The sequence below is a fragment of the Mytilus galloprovincialis genome, chromosome 14, assembly GCF_965363235.1.
Source record: "Mytilus galloprovincialis chromosome 14, xbMytGall1.hap1.1, whole genome shotgun sequence".
NCBI lineage: Eukaryota > Metazoa > Mollusca > Bivalvia > Mytilida > Mytilidae > Mytilus > Mytilus galloprovincialis.
This window is the reverse complement of record NC_134851.1, coordinates 29363026-29387085: the sequence shown is the minus strand read 5'-3', so window position 1 is coordinate 29387085 and position 24060 is coordinate 29363026. Positions and strand designations below refer to the sequence as shown.

General features: G+C 32.4%; 1 protein-coding gene across 2 annotated transcripts in view; it reads left to right on the top strand.

Annotated features, from left to right (window-relative positions):
* Nucleotides 1-24060, top strand: part of LOC143059585 (uncharacterized) — a 45215-nt gene that overhangs the window by 21024 nt on the left and 131 nt on the right. Inside the window, exons 7-14 of one of the 2 annotated variants that reach the window (XM_076233102.1) lie at nt 1368-1455; nt 1907-2047; nt 4750-4830; nt 5985-6101; nt 8855-8891; nt 10895-10960; nt 21158-21293; nt 23466-23662. In XM_076233102.1, coding sequence (XP_076089217.1) covers nt 1368-1455; nt 1907-2047; nt 4750-4830; nt 5985-6101; nt 8855-8891; nt 10895-10960; nt 21158-21219 — 592 coding nt within the window. In that variant the 3' untranslated portion in view covers nt 21220-21293; nt 23466-23662. Of the gene's footprint in view, nt 1-1367; nt 1456-1906; nt 2048-4749; nt 4831-5984; nt 6102-8854; nt 8948-10894; nt 10961-21157; nt 21294-23465; nt 23663-24060 lie in introns of those variants that run through there. The other variant, XM_076233103.1, reaches the window with a different exon arrangement.

Below are 24060 nucleotides of genomic sequence, written 5' to 3'. Positions count from 1 at the left end.
ATAATAAGGACATACTACTTAGATGTGCATATCAACAGGAAATTACGATTCAATTTTTTTCCCAGGAGTTATGCCCCTTTGAACTTATTTGCCCAATATACTACTGCAACCTTTTGTCATCGCAACTCCTCTCAAACCACACAACAGAATTTCATGAAACCTTTTCAGATAATAAGGACATACTATGTAGATGTGTATATCGACAGGAAATTATGATTCAATTTTCTTTTTTATACAATTTTTTTTCTCATACTTATTTTATTTCTCCAATGACAATGTGGGGACGTGGGGTATGTGAGCGCGCTCACTAAGGTTCTTTAATTTAAAAATGTTGTGTTTAAAATTTTTATACCCCACCTAGGGGCAGTACCTTTTTAGGTCTGTGCGTCGTTTATTTGTCTGTCTATCCTGCTTCAGGTTAAAGTTTATGTTCAAGGTAGTTTTTGATGAAGTTGAAGTCCAATCAACTTGAAACTTATAGCATGTTCCCTATGATATGATCTTTTTTTATGTTAATGCCAAATTAGAGTTCTGTCCCCAATTTCACAGTCCACTGAACATAGAAAATGATAGTGTTAATAGGGTTTCCGTGTACTATTGACACATTCTTGTTTGCTAATACTTCCCATATTTCTTAATTTAGTAAGATACATGTATCAATGGATTCAGTGAATGCTTTATAAAATTTTGATTTAAAGTTTCTGAAAGACTTGCTTACTCTTAAATTTCACGGAATAGTATGATTGTGTTAATCTTCCTAAATTTTTAACCTTCCAATATAAACAGTATCTTTAAGTAGTTGGAAAGTTATTTTTCATTTGATACTTTTCTACTTCATCAAAAACAAAGTTTTGTGTTCAGTAATATTTTGAAGATTAATTTTCCTGTTTGAATTGTTTTATTTTGTGAATGATAGGAATCAATTCTGAATTTTATAATTTTCTGGATTTTTTTTAATAAATTTCTTATGTTGAAATAGCATTTTTCTTTAATTTGCTTGTGTTTCTTTCCCTATTAGTTGTATGACATATAGTTTCTTAAATATTTATTATAAAAAAGAAGATGTGGTATGATTGACAATAAGACTACTCTCCTCAAGAAACCAAAATGATACAGAAATTAACAACTATAGGTCACCGTACGGCCTTCAACAATGAGCAATGCCCATACTGCAAAGGCCCGAAATGACAATGTAAAACAATTCAAACGAGGAAAACTAACGGCCTATTTTATGTAATTTATAAAATATATTGATGAACAGATTTAATTTTTAAACTGTGTTAACAAATAATGTCATATATGAATAAATGTATATAGATCCCTTATTTCATACACTAGATTAAATTTAAGTAATCTTGTATTTTTAGAATTGTTTGTCCGGAAGGTGTTACAGATGGCAGCACAGTATCATTATGGACTATAATGAATAAAGTCAGACTTGAAGCTATTATGTGGGTATGTCATATATTCAACCTTTATGAAAATGATATTGTCTCCTAAACTATCATAGCAAATAAATAAACTCATCATATATATTTAGATAAAATTGAGAATGGATATAGGGAATGTGTTAAAGAGACAACAACCCAACCTGAGAGCAATATTCACCAAAGACCACCAATGGGTCATCAACACAAAGAGAAAAATCCCGCACCCATGGCATGCTTTAGCTGGCCTCTAAACAAAAATGTGTACTAGCTCAGTGATAATGGATGTTAAACCCGAAATATATAAATGAACTAAAATTAAAAATCATACAAGACTAACACAGGCCAGAGGCTCCTGACTTGGGACAGGCACAAAAATGCAAGAATATTTTTTATACCACACCATACAAGAAGTACTAATTATTGGATAATTTATATTATAGAGTGAGAGATTAAAAAAATATATCTTTATGTTTCAGGGTGCTGGGACAGCACTTGGAGAATTGCCGCCCTATTTTATGGCAAGGGCAGCCAGGCTGTCAGGGGCAGATCTTGATGACGATGAGTTTGAAGAAATAGAAGAACTCATTCATGAGAAAAAAGAGCATCCTGAAGAATTAGTAAGTCTCACAGGTTATGGTCCGAGTGAGAGTGTGTACTGTTATTTTTGGCCTTTCATGTTTTTGTGGGTGCCTTCTAGTAATCACTCTGTTTTTTATGCCCCACCTACGAAAGTAGAGGGGCATTATGTTTTCTGGTCTGTGGCTCCGTTCGTCTGTCCGTTCGTCTGTGCATCCATTCAGGTTAAAGTTTTTGGTCAAGGTAGTTTTTGATGAAGCTGAAGTCCAATCAACTTGAAACTTAGTACACTTGTTGCTTATGATATAATCTTTCTAATTTTAATGCCAAATTAGATTATTACCCAATTTCACAGTCCATCGAACATGGAAAAGGATAGTGCGAGTGGGGCATCTGTGTACTTTGGACACATTCTTGTTCTGTCTATTTTATAATTTTTACTTTTGTCCTTTGTGCATTTTGTGTCAACTTTTGTGAAACCATTGACACGATTTAAAATGTAAGTGGCATTCTATCTTTTTTAAACTCCCCTTCCAACAACCTAAGCTTTTGAGGTTTAAATCTAGGAATCAGACTACCTATCTGTCTGTTGGTCACTTTACACAGTTGTAGAACTCTACCTGACAATGTACATGAAGGAATATAATCTTGGTCGTATTATGATAGGGGAGATAATTGAACCTACTTCAATATTACAATATGTGGCACCGTACTCGGGCTTGCAAAATCAATAGTCTTACTGCAAATCTCAAATTGCTGGGCAGCAGTGCAAATTTTGAAGTACTTAAGGCAAGAATTTTGTGATGTTTGCTTACTTTGCGAAATGTTCTGAAAGAGTAGAGGGCACCTTTATTTCTTTTCAAATTCTTTAATGATTATCTGTTCCATACTAATATTCAATTAAAAATATTTACTAATAAATATCAAAATGTAATATAATTCATTAGACATTTCTTATTTCTATTCATAGCATTGCATAATGATGTATAAACTACATTTTTACGTAAGAAGTTATTTATTGGATTTGGTGTTTCAGACAGCTGCTGGCAGATAATTTGGCTACGGTCATCACACGTTCAAGCCATGAATAAATTTAACAGTAATTTACTAAAAGCTAACACCTAATATCAAGTTGTATTTTTTCCCCAATATTTATTATGGATCGGATTTCTACATGTTTTACATACTTACAATGAAATTGTTTACAATTTACACAAAAACTTTCCAATATTTTTTATTTTTTTATTTTGTGTTTATTTAGCATCTGTACAGTCATAACAGTGTTCTAGAATCCTTTTCAACATTTTGAACTATAAACATTTTAAATGACCATGATCTTGAAAGTTGAAGAATTTCACTGAGTGACAAAAAGGTTTTTCTGAATTCCTGTTGCAAAAAGGGAATGGGGACTTATCATACTGAGCTTTTTATGGTAATTGTCTCTTGTAAGTGTAACTCCTCTTTAACATCTATGCACAGACATTGATGATACTTTCTCTAATTTTTGTGCTATTTTCACATTTCCTGACCGGTGTGAGAAAAATATTTCTCCTCACTAGTGAAAAATCTGTTCTCGGCAAATGATTAGTCGAAATTTGATTATGACATCTAAATGTTTTTTTTTTCTTCTGAATTGTCCTATTGTGACGCCATGAAAAAAGGCGGCAATGCCTGATGACGTCGCATATAAAGAACACAAGTTTCTGAAAATCTTTGAAAAAGAAGGATAAAAATCATTAGAGAAACAGATTCCGACACTATAACTCGTGTATTACGATATTTCTCCACTTGAGACAGTTAAATTTTAAGCCTCGTGCTTTAAATAATAAAATTTAACTGTCTCGAGTGGAGAAATATCGTAATACACTTGATGCAGTGTAGGAATCTATATAGATACAGTTGTTGAACACTACTTGACGGTGTAAACAAAGAAACGTTATCTTGTTCTTACTGTCCGAGTGAAGATAATATTATTTATGGTTTTGGGGATATCCATTTTAAAATTCACTAACAGTGTAGGTATTATACCTCCCTTTTTAAGGGAGCTGTATATAGTAATTGTATGTTTAACTTGTTGGTCTGTTTGTCTGTTCATTCTCATGTCTCATATTTGGACTACTATATCTTCAGAAGTTTTTAGGCATCTTGTTTCTGAACCAGCATTGAAATGGATTTCATTTAAAAAAATTAAAGAATTTTTCTTGCATAATGATATTGAGCGCATAAATAACCATATGCTACGTCTTAACAAAACTCACGACTTTGCTTCTTTGTTATGTTGGCTTGATTTGTCAAACTTTTTACAGTGCTTAGAGGGTATGACTTTGTTAGCTTTGTTCACTGTGTTTGTTAGTTATTACTGTAATTAATAACATTAAAGGTACCAATTTTTCTGCACCAGATGTGCATTTTGACAAGAAATGACTCTTCAGCAATGCTTTAGGTGGAAATATTTGAAAATCCAAAACTTATAAAAAAAAAAAAATAAGAGCATATGACCTAAAACGAGGAAAATATAGCTAGAAGCAAATTAGCAACAAAAAATTTATCCATTATTTTAAATCAGTTCATATTTCAAGTAGATCTAGAGTTAACAATGGTTAAAAAGTAGAATTAAATGTGTCCAAATGCATTTAAATAGTAAACAAACAAGAAGGATTTGAAATTTCTGTTATCTCAAGCATGATAATTGGAAAAGAATTTTTAATATATTCTTGTCTATTGTTTTATTTTTTATTTTCAGGGATTTATGGAAAAATCTAAATTAGCTGTACATAACCTTGTACAGAAAGTTGGATTCTTTGGTATCTTAGCCTGTGCATCGGTAAGTACTGACCCCCAAGGGTGACTGGGGAATAGAAATATGGTCACTTGGTCTTCTCTCGACTGGCAGTAAAACGCTTGCTGAAGTGGGGTGTCCGTTTGGCTGTGCGGGATATATCAAGTTCACAGTCACGTCCGGTCAGAATGGGGACGTTAAATCCGATGTCTCGTGTAGAGAGAGTGCCACGCTCTTTGCACGTAAAGAACCCTTGCAACAACTCTTTGAGGGGTCCGTAGGTGGCCTGTTGCAAGGCAAAATTTCTTTCCCTATCCAATAAACCCTCATTTTCCAGTGGCAGTCCAAATTTCCCCGACCATCATCCCAGATGGCCTCTATTGTGACAAGACCTACCTATTGTATTTATTGTGAACTTGTTCTCGTCCTGAATATGCATGAAATATTTGCCACTGGACGTTAAGCAACCAACAATCAATCAATCAATCAATCGGTAAGTACTAAGCTAGATAAACATTACTGGGGTTTCTATGTAAGGTTTAATCTTAATAAATGGTACTTTTAATTTGTGTCTGAAATTCTGAATACTGTAAACCAACTTAATTTCGCGACCGATTAATTTTCGCGACTCTTGGGGGAAGAAAAATAACGCGAAATTAAATCGTCGCGAATATGTATAACTTGGATCTTTCCTTATTAAACTATATCAAGTTAACTAAAAAATCGCGAAATTAAATCGCCGTGAAGTAGACTAGCTGGAGATAAACGCAAAATAAAGTATCCGCGAAAATAAGTTGGTTTACAGTATGCAGTATATTAATCTTAAAAACATCACTTCTGGAAAAACTTTTCCAAACGACAAAACATTTTTTCTATAAACATGGTCAATTTGTCCATTATCAGACAAAAAAACATGCTTTATTTTAATCTGTGCCTCTTTGTTCTTTAATTCTATTTTTAAATCTGTATAAGAAGTCTGTCAGTTAAATATATGAGTTGCAGATGCTCAGATGTTGGTTCATATCTATTGATAAAATATTAAATATAGGCTAATTTTAGAAATTGGTATTGTAATCTTTTAAACATTGAAAAAGCATAGATTTTATTTAAGCTTACTTCATTGTGAAACTGGATTGCCTCTGAATTTGTATAAATTCAATTTTGATTGTTTTGATTATAAATTTTACTTTTTTTTACAGATACCAAACCCTCTGTTTGATTTGGCAGGAATAACATGTGGTCATTTTCTCATTCCATTTTGGACATTTTTTGGTGCAACATTAATAGGAAAAGCTGTTATTAAAATGCATATACAGGTAAGTTCTATGTTATGTTGTTGGGTAGCTATATCATAATGAATACTCATTTATTGTAATTCATACACATTTGCAGTGTACTATAGAACTAGAGGCTCTAAAGAGCCTGTGTCGCTCACCTTGGTCTATGTGAATATTAAACAATGGACACAGATGGATTCATGACAAAATTGTGTTTTGGTGATGGTGATGTGTTTGTAGATCTTACTTTACTAAACATTCTTGCTGCTTACAATTATCTCTATCTATAACAGTACTTTCTGTGGAAAATGTTATTGAAAATCTTCAAATTTTAAGAAAATTGTTAAAAATTGACTATGAAGGGCAATAACTCCTTAGGGGATCGTCGTCGTCGTCCGAATACTTTTAGTTTTCGCACTCTAACTTTAGTAAAAGTGAATGGAAATCTATGAAATTTTAACACAAGGTTTATGACCACAAAAGGAAGGTTGGTATTGATTTTGGGAGTTTTGGTCCCAACATTTTAGGAATTAGGGGCCAAAAAGGGCCCAAATAAGCATTTTCTTGGTTTTCGCACTATAACTTTAGTTTAAGTTAATAGAAATCTATGAAATTTTGACACAAGGTTTATGACCACAAAAGAACGGTTGGGATTGATTTTGGGAGTTTTGGTTTCAACAGTTTAGGAATTAGGGGCCAAAAAAGGGCCCAAATAAGCATTATTCTTGGTTTTCACACAATAACTTTAGTTTAAGTAAATAGAAATCAATGAAATTTAAACACAATGTTAATGACTACAAAAGGAAGGTTGGTATTGATTTTGGGAGTTTAGGTCCCAACAGTTTAGGAATTAGGGGCCAAAAAGGGACCCAAATAAGCATTTTTTCTTGGTTTTCGCACCATAACGTTAGTATAAGTAAATAGAAATCTATGAAATTTAAACACAAGGTTTATGACCATAAAAGGAAGGTTGGTATTGATTTTGGGAGTTTTGGTCCCAACAGAATAAGGGGCCCAAAGGGTCCAAAATTAAACTTTGTTTGATTTCATCCAAATTGAATAATTGGGGTTCTTTGATATGCCGAATCTAACTGTCATGACTGTGTATGTAGATTCTTAACTTTTGGTCCCGTTTTCAAATTGGTCTACATTAAGGTCCAAAGGGTCCAAAATTAAACTTAGTTTGATTTTGACAAAAAATGAATCAGTTAGGTTCTTTGATATGCTGAATCTAAAAATGTACTTAGATTCTTGATTATTGGCCCAGTTTTCAAGTTGGTCCAAATCGGGGTCCAAAATTAAACTTTGTTTGATTTCATCAAAAATTGAATAAATGGGGTTCTTTGATATACCAAATCTAACTGTGTATGTAGATTCTTCATTTTTGGTCCTGTTTTCAAATTGGTCTACACTAAAGTCCAAAGGGTCCAAAATTAAACTTAGTCTGATTTTAACAAAAATTGAAATCTTGGGGTTCTTTGATATGCTGAATCCAAAAATGTACTTAGATTTTTATTATGGGCCCAGTTTTCAAGTTGGTCCAAATCAGGATCTAAAATTATTATATTAAGTATTGTGCAATAGCAAGTCTTTTCAATTGCACAGTATTGGGCAATGGCAAGAAATATCTAATTGCACAATATTGTGAAATAGCAAATTTTTTTTTAATTAGAGTTATCTTTCTTTGTCCAGAATAGTAAGCAAGAAATATCTAATTGCAAAATATTGTGCAATAGCAAGATTTTTTTTTAATTGGAGTTATCTTTCTTTGTCCAGAATCAACTTAAATCTTTGTTATATACAATATACAATGTATATTCACTTTTTACTACCAACTGATAAATTAAAATAATCTTTACCATTCAGTGATAACAAGCAGTTTTTTTACATCTTAATATTTTATGATGTATTTAAATGAGTAGTTATTGTTGCAAACTCCATTAGAAATTTTAATTGAGATTAGTTTTGGAATAAGGGAAAGGGGGATGTGATTAAAAAAATTGGGTTCAATTTTTCTCATTTGAAATTTCATAAATAAAAAAGAAAATTTCTTCAAACATTTTTTTGAGAGGTTTAATATTCAACAGCATAGTGAATTGCTCTAAGAGAAAACAAAAATTTTAAGTTCATTAGAACACATTCATTCTGTGTCAGAAACCTATGATGTGTCAACTATTTAATCACAATCCAAATTTAGAGCTGAATCCAGCTTGAATGTTGTGTCCATACTTGCCCCAACCGTTCAGGGTTCAACCTCTGCGGTCGTATAAAGCTACGCCCTGCGGAGCATCTGGTTTTTCTGATGAACACATGAAGAAGGAGCTCACTTCTTTCAATGCATACATACACATTCTCAGTCAAATTCAGTGTTTACAGTCAAATATGCCAGATTACGTACATGTATATAATTTATTTGTTAAGCATGAAGGATTATGATACAAAATGTGAATTGTATGCAATTATTCATATTTGCTAGACAAATAAATAGCTTATACTGCAAAAGTATCTGTTTTCACCACATAAATGTCATTATGGTGTCATTTGTTTACATCACAACACCATTTGTATTTATATACTATACATGTAGATAGTGTAAAAAAAATAAAACTCTGGAACGATGAACAGAAAATGGAACATTAACAATGATTAAAAAAACAATGGTATTTTTACCTAATAGTGATATGATAGTGGGATTTTGTATTGACAGTTTTTATGGACATTTACTTTTAGATATACCTTGGAGTATGGAACATATACCTTTGTTATACATGTATCTTTCTTTTTTGTTACAGTATCGAGAAAAACAGAGTGATTGGTTTGGTCAGCATGGTAAGAACTGACATGTGACAGTTTGCATCATGGGGGATCCTAATGGAAAATTGTGTGTAAGTAAAATAAAATCTCTTATGTCTGAGATTTTTATTTCATGTACATTAATTATAACCCATGGATCAAAGTTCTGTAGGGTATAATGTTTTTGACTTTGTCCATCAGTCCTGTTCTAGTCATCCCAACTCCTCTGAAACCACTCAACAGAATTTTATAAAACTCTGTAGATAACAAGAACAAAATATGTAGATGTGTTTATCGACAGAAAATTACGATACACTGTTTTTTCTTTCATTACAATACATTGCAATATTAAAAAAAAAAATGTCAGATTTTTATAAATAAGCAAGTTATAATATAACTTCTGAATGAATTAAAATAAATCTTACACAATCGTCTTTGGATGCGTTATACAGTCTGCATGGTTAGGCACTAGTCCGATGCCCCAGACTAGTCAAATTTGGTTCGGACTATAAGTGTTTTTGCAAAACTTCGTTTGGCCCAATAAGAAAAATGTCAGAATATCGGTCTTCGGACTAGTAGTTTTAAAAGTTTTTGGTGCAGACTGGTTATATGTGGGCACACTGTGACCATGTGATTGTTTCAAATCATCAATCATTTGATTCAAATGTCATGAATGTGGGAGATTAATAAATGATGTAAAAAAATCTGTAAACACATAAACATGATAAAGACAAGAAGAAGAATTTAAAATTTGCAAATCCAAAAACAAACAAAATTTGCAGAGTTTTCTCCAGCTGGGATGCGTTGGTTTTTATTAAGTCCTAAGTTAAATTATGACCATATTTGTTGACCATTGTAACAACTAGATATGGCTTTTTATTCCCTCTATGTCATGTGTGCGTTTTTGAAATTTGCATGTGAATATTAACAGAACTTCTCATTATTACCATGTAAATATTTTTTGTAAAAAATGCAAAATAACTTCAAAATGTATGTACACATTATACTTATGATACTTTTTTTTCTTGTAGCACAGAACCTTTACTCATTTGTTTAAATCCGAGAAATAAGATTGGTTTACTGTGGCATCAATTCTAGAAAACACCTTTTCCACTGTTAAGCTACAAGTTCCAAATATAAGAGATACTTTTGTCATCCTACTTACACCTGAAATATACTTTTATTAATTGTTGCAATGCCAATGGCGTCTTTGCAGGGTTACTCACACTAACAAAGAAATTCACTTATGTTAAATCAGGGTACTCACCATTTGACCATGACCTTAGGATAAAGACAACAGCCAAAGCACCCTTCCTTTGCTTTTAATTTTTTTCCCCAATAATACATGTACATGTATGATTTTGTATACATTATTGTTCTTCTAAAACTTCATGCAATGAAAATAGCATGAAATATATGCTTTCAAAATGTTGCTAAACATTTCTTTGTTCATATCTCGCAAAAGTGTAATTATCTTCTTTTCATACTGGAACCATTCACATGTGCTTCGATACAATGACCATATTTCTGGCGACTACATGATGTTTGGCTAATTAAAATGATTAAAATCTGTTTGTAAGTGCTGTTATACATAACAAAAAAAGTAGAATAACAGAAATACTGAAATCCAAGAAAAATCCTACAACAACCATGACAACTGACAAAATCTAATCACCAAATTCATCAAGCAACATAATCCAACGTTAACAGTTCTGAATATAAGTTACACAATACTTTACAATTGTTAAGCACTGGTTATGTTTCATGCTATTTAAAATCCTAATAATTATAAACAACCTTGGCTTATGTAGTTAGGATTAATTTCTGCAAGCACTTAGTATAATAAACATACTGCCCTCAATTGATGCAATTCTGGGCTGGCAAACAACTGCATTCAGAAATATTAATTCAACACTTGCAACTTCGTCTTAACATGCTTAATGTTAATTTATTTTTCTTTATTGGATATTGTACCTCAACACTTAAGACAGTATATATATTTACTACATATTTATTTTTGTATTTTTTTTCTTTTCTAGATCAGATAACACAGGATGTTACCACTGTGGTATGGCTATCAATTCATGGCATTAGTGAGCCGAAAGGTTTGTAAATATTGTAGCTTTGCCTTTTATTTTTCAACCTTTTATTTTTAATTTTGTGTTAAATGAGGTCTTAATTTCCATTTAAGTTAAATATTTCTTTACAATTATGGAAACAATGCTGAATTTTCTGTTTCCATTCTCTAACTGAAGTTTGCATCAACCAAATAATATAAAAAATGTATACACAATGCTTATTCACACAAATTTTTAATGAAGCATGAATTTGGGTACATTCACTTTTAACGTTATGGGTTTATATGTCCGTTTGATACAACCGCAAAAATAATTAAAAAAAATTTAGTTGATATTTGTTATACGTTGTTGTCATCTGCCTTGTTGAGGGTCATCCAAGACCAATGATTTCGGGATAATAACTTTAGTATGTATAAGTAAATAGAAATCTATGACCACAAAAGGAAGATTGGGATTGATTTTTAGAGTTTTGGTTCCAACAGTTTAGGAATGAGGGGCCAAAAGGGTCCAAAATTAAACTTTGTTTGATTTCATCAAAAATTGAATTATTGGGGTTCTTTGATATGCCGATTCTAATCGTTTATTTAGATTTGTGATGCCTGGGCCCCTTTATCAAATTGGTCCACATTGAGTTCTAGAGGTTCCAAAATTGAACTTTCTTTGATTTCATAAAAAATTGAATTGTTGGGGTTCTTTTTAAAATATGCTGAATCAAATCATGTATTTAGATTTTGTATATTGGACCATAGCAGGTAAATGTCCAATTTAATTTTTTTAAGTTCTAACACAACATTCATTGTGTGTCAACTAGCTATGTAGGCCAAAAATTAATTATTGTTTGTTTCCCTTTCCACGACTAACCCTGTAAAATCACTGCAACACGAAAATTTTTATTGGCCATTCTTGTCCAAATTTTTTTTTTCTATGTTGGTTTTTAGTGATATCTTTCCGATGCGTTGGTTTTTTTAGCTCACCTGGCCCAAAGGGCCAAGTGAGCTTTTCTCATCACTTGGCGTCCGGCGTCCGTCGTCGTCGTCGTCCGTCGTCGTCCTGCGTCCGGCGTTAACTTTTACAAAAATCTTCTCCTCTGAAACTACTAGGCCAAATTAAACCAAACTTGGCCACAATCATCATTGGGGTATCTAGTTTAAAAATTGTGTCCGGTTACCCCGCCAACTAACCAAGATGGCCGCCATGGCTATAAATAGAACATAGTGGTAAAATGCAGTTTTTGGCTTATAACTCAAAAACCAAAGCATTAAGGGCAAATCTGACATGGGGTAATATTGTTAATCAGGTTAAGATCTATCTGCCCTGAAATTTTCAGATGAATCTGACATTCCGTTGTTAGGTTGCTGTCCCTGAATTGGTAATTTTAAGGAAATTTTGTTGTTTTTGGTTATTATCTTGAATATTATTTTAGATAGAGATAAACTGTAAAAAGCAATAATGTTCAGCAAAGTAAGATCTACAAATAAGTCAACATGACCAAAATGATCAGTTGACCACTTTAGGAGTTATTGCCCTTTATAGTCAATTTTTAACCATTTTTCGTAAATCTTAGTAATCTTTTAGAAAAATCTTCTCCTCTGAAACTGCTGGGCCAAATTATTTGAAACTTGGCCACAATCATCATTGGGGTATCTAGTTTAAAAATTGTGTCCGGTGACCCCGCCAACTAACCAAGATGACCGCCATGGCTATAAATAGAACATAGGGGTAAAATGCAGTTTTTGGCTTATAACTCAAAATCAAAGCATTTAGAGCAAATCTGACGTGGGTAAAATTGTTAATCAGGTGAAGATCTATCTGCCCTGAAATTTTCAGATGAATTGGACAACCTGTTTTTGGGTTGCGGCCCCTGAATTGGTAATTTTAAGGAAATTTTGCTGTTTTTGGTTATTATATTGAATATTATTATAGATATAGGTAAACTGTAAACAGCAATAATGTTCAGCAAGGTCAGATTTACAAATAAGTCAACATGACCAAAATGGTCAGTTGACCTCTTTAGGAGTTATTGCCCTTTAAAGTCAATTTTTAACCATTTTTCGTAAATTTTATATATCTTTTACTAAAATCTTCTTCTCTGAAACTGCTGTGCCAAATTGATCCAAACTTGGCCACAATCATCTTTGGGGTTTCTTGTTTAAAAAATGTGTCTGGTGACCTGGCCATCAAACCAAGATGGCCGCCACGGCTAAAAATAGAACATAGGGGTAAAATGCAGTTTTTGGCTTATAACTCAAAAACCAAATAATTTAGAGAAAATCTGACATGAAGTAAAATTGTTAATCAGGTCAAGATCTATCTGCCCTGAAATTTTCAGATGAATTGGACAACCTGTTTTTGGGTTGCGGCCCCTGAATTGGTAATTTTAAGGAAATTTTGCTGTTTTTGGTTATTATATTGAATATTATTATAGATATAGGTAAACTGTAAACAGCAATAATGTTCAGCAAAGTAAGATCTACAAATAAGTCAACATGAACGAAATGGTCAATTGACCCCTGTAGGAGTAATTGACCTTTGTAGTCAATTTTCAATCTGCTTCCTTTGTTTAATATTCACATAGACCAAGGTGAGCGACACAGGCTCTTTAGAGCCTCTAGTTTTATACCTTTCTGATGCTGCAGTCATCAAACGTTTTAAATCAAAGCTTTTTTGCTTTGAAGCTTCTATATGATTTGGAATCAAGGAAAACAAACATAATGCCTTGCCACATGATTTGTGTTGTGTGCAAGGGTGATCTTAAATCTGAAGCATCTTTCAACCCACTGAGTGCACCTTGATTGGATTTGTCTTTAACCTCTGTTCCTGTTTAAAGGATAAAATCTTTTAAGTAAAAATAGTCTGAGACGTCTGAACAGGTTGAGCACAAGTCAGGAAATATATTTCCTGCTTTCAGAGAACGTCCCTGATTTCTGGTGTAAAAAAAAAGTTTAAATGTGATTTCATTTTTATGCCCCACCTACGATAGTAGAGAGGCATTATGTTTTCTGGTCTGTGCCTCCGTTCGTTCGTTCGTTAGTTCGTCCATCTGTGTGTCCGTTCGCTTCAGGTTTAAGTTTTTGGTTAAGGTAGTTTTTGAAGAATTTGAAGTCCATTCAGCTTAGTACACATGTTCCCCATGATATGATCTTTCTAATTTTAATGCCAAATTATAGTTTTGACCCAAGTTTCATGGTCCACTGAACATAGAAAATGATAGAGCAAAGTTCAGGTTAAAGTTTTTGATCAAGGTAGTTTTTTAACTTTAACTTTCTTAAACTATCCTAGGTTTGTACCAAACTTGGACAGAAGCTTGTTTATGATCATAAGATAGTATCTAGAACTTAATTTTGTAAAAAATTAAATTCATTTTTTCGGTATTTTTCGGGCGTCAATCAAATGTTGTCCGTGCATTAACTCATGAACCGTTCAACCAAAGCTTTTAAAATTTTAATATGTTGTTACTGACAACTAAATGAAGGTCAAGTTCAATAATGGCGATTTTGACTTTTACCGTTCAGGAGTTATGGTTCTTGAAAGATTGAAAAATGGTTTTTCCAGTCGTGTCCGTGCATTTACGTATGAACTGTTCTACCAAAGCTTCCCAAATTTTAATATGTTGTTACTGATGACAAAATGGAGGTCAAGTTCAATAATGACGATTTTGACTTTTACCGTTCAGGAGCTATGGTTCTTGAAAGACTGAAAAATGCAGTTTCCAGTCGTGTCCGTGTATTTACACATGAACTGTTCTACCAAAGCTTCCCAAATTTTAATATGTTGTTACTGATGACAAAATGGAGGTCAAGTTCAAAATGACGATTTTGACTTTTACCGTTCAGGAGTTATGGTTCTTGAAAGATTGAAAAATGGTGTTTCCAGTCATGTCTGTGCATTTTCTCATGAACCATTCAACCAAAGCTTTTGAAATTTTTATATGTTGTTACTGATGACAAAATAGAGATCAAGTTCAACATGTTCAATAATGACGATTTTGACTTTTACCGTTCAGGAGTTATGGTTCTTGAAAGATCGTAAAATGGCGTTTCCATTCACTTTATTGCATTTACTCATGAACCATTCAATCTAAGCTTTTCTAATTTTAATATGTTGTTACTGACAACTAAATGGAGGTCAAGTTTAATAATGGCGATTTTGACTTTTACCGTTCAGGAGTTATGGTTCTTGAAAGATTGAAAAATGGTTTTTCCAGTCGTGTCTGTGCATTTACACATGAACTGTTCTACCAAAGCTTCCCAAATTTTAATATGTTGTTACTGATGACAAAATAGAGGTCAAGTTCAATAATGACGATTTTGACTTTTACCGTTCAGGAGTTATGGTTCTTGAAAGACTGAAAAATGGAGTTTCCAGTCGTGTCCGTGTATTTACACATGAACTGTTCTACCAAAGCTTCCCAAATTTTAATATGTTGTTACTGATGACAAAATGGAGGTCAAGTTCAAAATGACGATTTTGACTTTTACCGTTCAGGAGTTATGGTTCTTGAAAGATTGAAAAATGGTGTTTCCAGTCATGTCCGTGCATTTTCTCATGAACCATTCAACCAAAGCTTTTGAAATTTTTATATGTTGTTACTGATGACAAAATAGAGGTCAAGTTCAACATGTTCAATAATGACGATTTTGACTTTTACCGTTCAGGAGTTATGGTTCTTGAAAGATCGTAAAATGGCGTTTCCATTCACTTTATTGCATTTACTCATGAACCATTCAATCTAAACTTTTCTAATTTTAATATGTTGATACTGATGACAAAATGGAGGTCAAATTTGATATTGACGATTTTCCCTTTCACCATTCATCAGTAATGGTTCTTGTGATATTGCTAGGACACAAATAAATGTTAATAAATCCGGTTTGCTGTCGTTGTGACAGCCTCTTGTTTTCCTTTTTTTTGTTCAGCCTGCGATTTACAGCAAAAGTAGGTGAGACACTGGGTTCCGCGGAACCCTTACGAATTTTTTCATTACAAATTTTATTCATCACACTATTAGTTATTGCTTTATGATATGGTACAAAAATCAACTAAAAAAATCAATTTTGTTTGCCCCCAGGTGACTTTTAATATGTTTATAGCATTGAAAAAGCTCCAAATTATCTCCCTTTGATGCAAAAATACATTTTTTTGGCATTAAAGTTGAAATATCTTTTTTAAATCATCGATGACCTATATTTTTTATTATTGTTTTCAAAAAGCTGTACATAAACTAAATACTTGTAAAATTTAAGCGATTTCTGTAATTTAGTTCTTTTTTTATTTCGATATTACCTCTTTTTCTCCTATTAGTTCAACAGTAAATAAGGACATTAACAAAAAATTATGCTTCTTTCAGAGGCAGATTGTTAGCGTAAATGAACGGTGACCCAATTTTTTTATTTCATTTTTAGCTCACCTGGCCTAAAAGGCCATGTGAGCTTTTCTAATCACTTGGCGTCCGTCGTCGTCGTCTGTCGTCGTTAACAATTTTTCAAACATCTTCTCCTCTGAAACTACTGAATGGATTTGGATGAAACTTAGCATGATAGTTCCTTAGATTATCCTGCACAAAGTGTGTGCTTCGATTTTTGATCCGTCAAAAAACATGGCCGCCCTTACTTTAAATAGAACATAGGGGTCAAATGCAGTTTTTGGCTTATATCTCAAAGACGAAAGCATTTAGAGCAAATCTGACGTGGGGTAAAAATGTTCATTAGGTCAAGATCTATCAGCCCTGAAATTTTTCAGACGAATCAAACAAACCATTGTTGGGTTGCTGCCACTTAATTGGTAATTTTAAGGAAATTTTGCAGTTTTTGGTCATTATCTTAAATATCATTATAGATAAAGATAAACTGTAAACAGCAAAAATGATAAGCAAAGTAAGATCTACAAATAAGTTAAATATGACCAAAATTGTCAATTGACCCCTTAAGGGGTTATTGTCCTTTAATGACAATTTTTTCACAATTTGTTCATCATATTTGCTAACTTTAAAAAATCTTCTCCTCTAAAACTACTCAACCAAATTCAACCAAACTTCAACTGAATGATCAGTAGGGTGTATAAAATAAAGTTTGTGTTTTATTTTCTATTTTGTCTAAAAACATGGCCGTCATGGCTAAAAATAGAACACAGGGTAAAATGCAGTTTTTGGCTTATATCTAAAAAACTCCAGCATTTAGAGCAAATAAGACTAGAAGTTAAAATATTTATTAGGTCAAGGTCTATCTGTCCTGAAATTTTCAATTTGCAATTTGCCAAAAAAATAATTTGTTGTGCTACTTCCAAAAAATAGAAAATATTCTGACCAGAAAAAAAACCATGTCCCCCTACAAGTTAAATGGTCCATGCCTAACTGTTATTAATGAAATCATTTAACTGTTTTGCTGTTATTGGAGCCCCTTGCCCCTTCTCAGCAGTGGAATAAATCCAAATCATGAATGAAGAAATTCGAAAGAATAACAATTTAATAATGTAACAATAACAATTTTATTGTTAAAATTCTTTTATTGTAACTATAATGTAATAAAAATAACGTCCTGCCGCTCTTCTTGTATGCATATTATATTAGAAGGAAACGTGTAAACATGGTAGAACTTGTATTTCTAATATTGAAGAATTGTTAGCTGTACATGTTTGCCTGGCATGGTTCAATATGTTCAATAAGGCATTGTTTACCAGGTGAGCGATTCAGGCTCTTGAGAGCCTCTTGTTCTATTAAGTATATGATAAAGTTCATTTATCATGTTTATAGAAAAATATAAAGAAATCATATATTAGAAAGAAAAAAAAGATTTATACTGGAGAGCCCCCTTAATATAAACATATTTTATTTGTAATCATCAAAGGGAATGAGACACAAGCTAAGACTTATGATGTCTTCTTTGGTATCTTTTCTTGTCTACATGAAATTTTATTTTGCTGTTATCACAGTCCAGGCAATTACTGAAAACTGTAATATTACTTTTTTATATAATATTACAAGTAAAAGTAATATTACAAAAAATAGTAATATAATTCTTATATTACTAAAACCTGTAATATTGTTATATTACTGAAATGTGTAATATAGTCTCCATATTACATAAAACAGTAATATTACTAGAAAATGCCTATATTACATAGAACTGTAACATAAGGCTAAAAATCACTAGGTTTTCATACTTTAATTAGGGGCCCGCCAAAGGCGGTCCCCTATAGTGATCAGTCTGTCCGTCAGTCCGTCCGTCTGTCCGTCCGTCCGTCCGTAACACTTTGTGTCCGCTCCATATCTAGAGAACCATTATGATTTCATACTTTATACTTTACATGTTTATTAACCACCACCAGAGGGCGTGTCATGATGTATGTACAACTTCCTAGGTCAAAGGTCAAGGTAAAAAAACTTTGGTTTCAGTTGACAACCCTGTGTCCTGTGGTGAAGATCGTGTCCACTCTATATCTTGAGAACCGTTATGATTTCAAAGTTTATACTTGACATGTATATGAACCAACACCAGAGGGCGTGTCATAATTTATGAACGACTGCCTAGGGCATAGTTCAAGGTCAAAAACTTTGGTTTCAGTTGACAACCCCATGTCCTATGGTAAAGATTGTGTCCGCTCTATATCTTGAGAACCGTTATCATTTCAAAGTTTATACTTGACATGTATATAAACCAACACCAAAGGGTGTGTCAAAATTTATGTGCAACTTCCTAGGTCAAAGGTCAAGGTCAAAAACTTTGGTTTCAGTGGACAACCCCATGTCCTATGGTAAAGATCGTGTCCGCTCTATATCTTGAGAACCTTTATCATTTCAAAGTTTATACTTGACATGTTTATAAACCAACACCAAAGGGTGTGTCATAATTTATTTACAACTTCATAGGTCAAAGGTCAAGGTCAAAAACTTTGATTTCAGTTGACAAACCCATGTCCTATGGTAAAGATACAATTTTTTAATGCACATTATTCACAGCGGGGCCCACAGAGATGGCTCCCATCTCAATGATATCTAGTTACTATAATAATTTAGACGTATGATGATAATAAATCAATTATTAAACAATTGATTATTCCAAATAATAATAATAATCCAATTAAAGTACATAGTATCAATTCAAAATAAAAAATCCAAAGTAAAACTATTTTCTCCTTACAATGTAAAATATAAAATAAATGCCAAATTTACTAAATCATAAAATGAACTTAATCTCAAAATCAAAATATAAAAGTCTTAAAAGTATTTTCTAAAATTAAATTATGATTCAGAGATAAATTTTGTCTCAACACTGCACAGTCAACTAGTAGACTGGTAAAACAATCTTTTAGGTCTAGTATAATGACATGAGCATGACGAGTAGTGTGAGGTTACGCTTCCAGAACACTGACTGCTATCTTAAATTATTCTCAAAAATAAAAGGGGAGTCAAAAAATACATTTTTGTCCAAACACTACAAAGTCAACTGGAAGACTGATCGTCAGTCCTACAGGTCCAGTATAATAGACTTTAGCAGTGCAAGTTTGGGTTTCCGAAGGGTGACTGCTCTTCCAAAATTTTGCAACGATATTTATACTAAAACACAAAATAACTCAATTTATCCCCACATGTTAATATTACTCTCATTAGCAAAAATAGACTTTAATTAACAACTCCTAATCATATAATGTTTTGATAAAATCTGTGGATGCTAATTGTCGAGCCTGCAACTTTTGTTGCAGAAAGCTCGACATAGGGATAGTGATCCGGCGGCGGCGGCGGTGTTAGCTAACTTCTTAAAAGCTTTATATTTTAGAAGGTGGAAGACCTGGATGCTTCATACTTTGTATATAGATGCCTCATGTTACGAAGTTTCTGTCAGTCACATGTCCAATGTCCTTGACCTCATTTTCATGGTTCAGTGACCACTTGAAAAAAAGTTCAGATTTTTTGTAATGTTGAATTCTCTCTTATTATAAGTAATAGGATAACTATATTTGATATGTACGTACCTTGAAAGGTCCTCATGTCTGTCAGACAGTTTTCACTTGACCTCGACCTCATTTCATGGATCAGTGAACAAGGTTAAGTTTTGGTGGTCAAGTCCATATCTCAGATACTACAAGCAATATGGCTAGTATATTCGGTGTATGGAAGGACTGTAAGGTGTACATGTCCAACTGGCAGGTGTCATCTGAACTTGACCTCATTTTCATGGTTCAGTGGTAAGTTATATTAATCTGAAGATCTGTTTACTTTATTGTGATGATTCTTTATCTTATTTTAGAGTGATCATGTTTATTAAAAATACATGTTGTGCCGTATCTCAGAAACTATTTATGATTATTCCATAAATCTTCACACACTTTTTGGTTATATTAAAACCACAAAAGGAAGATTCAGATTTTTTTTTGGTGGTGATGGTCCAAACTGTTTAGGAATTACGGGCCAAGACCAGTATTTTTCTATCTATATCTATATAGTCAATCTAGACTTCAAAAAAAGAGTGACGAAAGATACCAGAGGAACAGTCAAACTTATAAATCAACTAAAATAAATTGACAACATGCACCTGGCTAAAAATAAAAAAGACAAACAATAGAACACATGACACAACATAGGAAAATGAAGAATAAGCAACACGAATCCCATCAAAAATTGGGGGTCATCTCAGGTGCTCCGGAATGGTAAGCAGATTCTGCTCCACATGTGGCACCCGTCATGTTGCTTATGTAATAACAAGTCCGGTAAATAGTCTAATTTGGTAGGTCACATTCATGAAAGGGAATGGGATTGTAGTAACAACATAAGGAACATATCCGATATCATTTGTGAAACAGTTATTTCATAACTTCAACTTATTAATACCTCAAGTAGAAGGTTGCATTGGGATTTTCACACCAAAATGTATGTCGCTTGAAAAATGTCTCACTGAGTCATGAAATGTTTACAGATATGGTGTGTCTGAATGATCTTGATGTGAATGTTTCTTTAAATTTAATTTCTTATTGTATGTTGATAAGTTTATCTTGCTGTTAAAAAGTGTTATACAATAGTATATATACATGTGTATATTTAAAAAACTGACTGCATGACAAATCTCAAGTGACTTAAGAAAATAATGTGATTCTAATTGTCTAGTTTATTGAAATATTTTCTTCTTTTTTCACTTTTTTTATAATTTATTGTCTTAGTTCACTTTTTTGAAAATTTTGCTTTTCAATGTTTTATATACTCATCCTCTAATGCTGTTTTATTTGATTTTTTAGCAATCCATGGTGAATTTAAGTCACCCAGAAATACTGACAATAAAGAATGTAACAAAAGATAATGCTGGATGGTATGGTTGCTTGATTTCTAATCCACTTGGTAGATATTACCAGACTGCCTGGCTAACAGTTTTAGGTAAAGGCTTAGATAAGAATGAGAAATGTTTGTTTTTCACCAAGAAATAATACGTCTTAGAGCAAAATATTCACATAAAAATGATTTAATCGTTTGGAGAATTTAATAATCAATTTTCGATTACATCATTATCAATAAATTTTTTATAGACTGTCATAAAAATAGAAGGTTTGGCATCATGAAAATTGGAAATGTACAGTTTTTTCTAAAAAAATTAATTCTTTTAATGCCGCCACAACTGAACGTCATATTATTTTACCCCTGTCAGTGTCTCTCTGTATGTCCTTCCCATTATGGGTGTACAGTTATTCCACTTAACTCCTCCTACAGTTTGAATTCTAGGAAGTTTTCACTCTGATGTCTGTTTGTAGTCTTTGTACATGTATTGAAGGTGTGCATGTGGTCAGGGTTTTGATTTTGTTTAATATTTGCTCTTAATCATTTTTTGTAGTAGTTACTTGCATAAGGGGAGCTCGCATACAGATAATTGTCCTACAGTTTTATGCTAGGAAGTGTTCACTTAGTTTGTGGTTTTTCCATTTTTTGTGCATGGGGTCAGGATTTTGATTCTTATTTATATTTGCTCTTTTGGGTGATAATATAATTTACCTTTGTCATATTTAAGGTAAAGTGTTAGACAGTTATTTTTAAATAAGACTTTGCATCTGCAGGGGCATCATTTGTGTCTGTCAAAGAAATCCAACATTGACTTTGCTATAAAACAGTTTCAGAGTGAAGTGTGGCCAGGGATTTCACTTAGTCTAGTTTGTATTGTGTAATAATTAAATTTTGTATGTCATACATGTGATTCTTCCGATGGGAGTCGAAATCTCTTGTTTTTCAGACCCTCTTCCATCCCTCCCATTAAAATTTGAAATCTACAACTTTTGAAAATGTCAACATCGAAAAAGTTTCAGTAAACATTTTTGTTTATAGAATTAAAACTGACAGGGTAAAACTCTTGAGAAACTCGAAATTGATATCGGAAAAGTCTGTAAAAACAGAAGGTCACCATTTCTTTTTCTTGTTTTTGTGTCGTAAGGTAAATAGCTTCGAGTAATCAATGAAGGTGTTTATTATTAGACTATATATACAGCAATAACAAATTATTGGCAATTACCTGGTCATCAACTAGCTAGTTTAAGACACACGTCTGGATGATTAAAAGTGAAATACTGACAATGGATTAAGATGTAAAAAAAAAGACTTTAATTTGATGCTGTTGAAAACATTGAACAGTTATAGTACTGAGCCTCAAAGACAAATGTCTTAATGAAATCAAATACGATATTTATGGCTTGTTTTCTATCTAAACCAATGGAATACCTAAGTATAAGTATGTTTGTCTTTGAAAATTCTAAATTTTTATAATTTGATGAAATGCAAACTATGTTATCCCATAGACATATAATGTATTATACATGTATGTCTCTGTTATTACCAAATACCCTAGCAGCAAATTAAAAACAACCAATTATCTAGCCATATTTTCTCTGCCTGGAGATCTGATTTTAAATTGTACAAGTCCAGTGCCATTGGGTCAAGATCATGCTTACTACACTTCTTGCCAAGCTGACTATGGTGACCCTAATGACTTTATTAAACATATTGAGACAGCTACCTACCAGAAAGCCACTGCTCAATAGTGTTACCAAAGTTGACATTATGTAGCTTAAGCAGAGATACTTTTTACCAACTATATATGATGGTTGATCACTTTATCTTAACTTTATATATGTAATAAATAAATATTTGAAACCCCCTTATCTTATATTTCTATCAAGTAAAAATGGCTATGCAGGTGCTTAAAGTATAGAACACTTACAAAAAAGGAGAATAAGCAGTTTTAACACCAAAAATAATCATGGCGTTCATCGTTAAAAATGTTGAATTTGATACACACTTTAGAGTAACTTATGTAGTGGGTTATTCAGTGTGCACCACATTTTTTTTAATGATATTATTCCTTCATAGACAGAAAAAAATATTACAATCATTCCTAAAATAAAGACTTTGAACAATTAAAAGTTTGATGAGGAGGAAAAAAGGATTGAATTGGTTATAAATATTGTAGATAAGCCAACTATTGAGCTGACACATATTTACCATTTCCTTTCAAACATATTATTTCATCTTTTGAAAACTTTTTAATTACAAATACTTTAATTGCAGATGAACAAGCAGAAGCAGTAGACATTAGGTCAGGAGGAACAAACGATAAAGAGCAAATAGTAATCTACATTATCGGTGGTGTCGCATCAGTAGTTGTTCTCTTCCTGTTACTCCTGATATTTATATGTTATAGACGTTACAAGAGGGTTCAGTCCAGCAAATATAGAAATGTCAAGAGAGTAATTGTCATGACACAGGCTAGTTTCAATATTCAAACATATTTTATTACTGATAAGTTCAAATACAAGTGCACAAAAAAGAATATGTTTGACTTATTCGGTTATAATTAGGAAATGAAGTTTTATGAGGAAGTTGTCTTTATATGGTGTAAAAGTTACAAAGTAAGTCTTAAGAAAGGAAGATTATTGAGATTCATTAAATGTTCATCAGTAATGTTTAGATTATGAAAATAGAGATATTCAATCTAGACAGAATCTAATTTAGTTTTAAGGAAGTTTTTGTCAATTTTAGATTTGAATATTTATAACAGCTTTGCATATGGACTTGCTTCATTTATTATTAGCGATAGTCTGTGTGCTCTTCAAACTTTTATGATGTTTATTTCTATTACAAAATCATGATAATTAAAAAAATG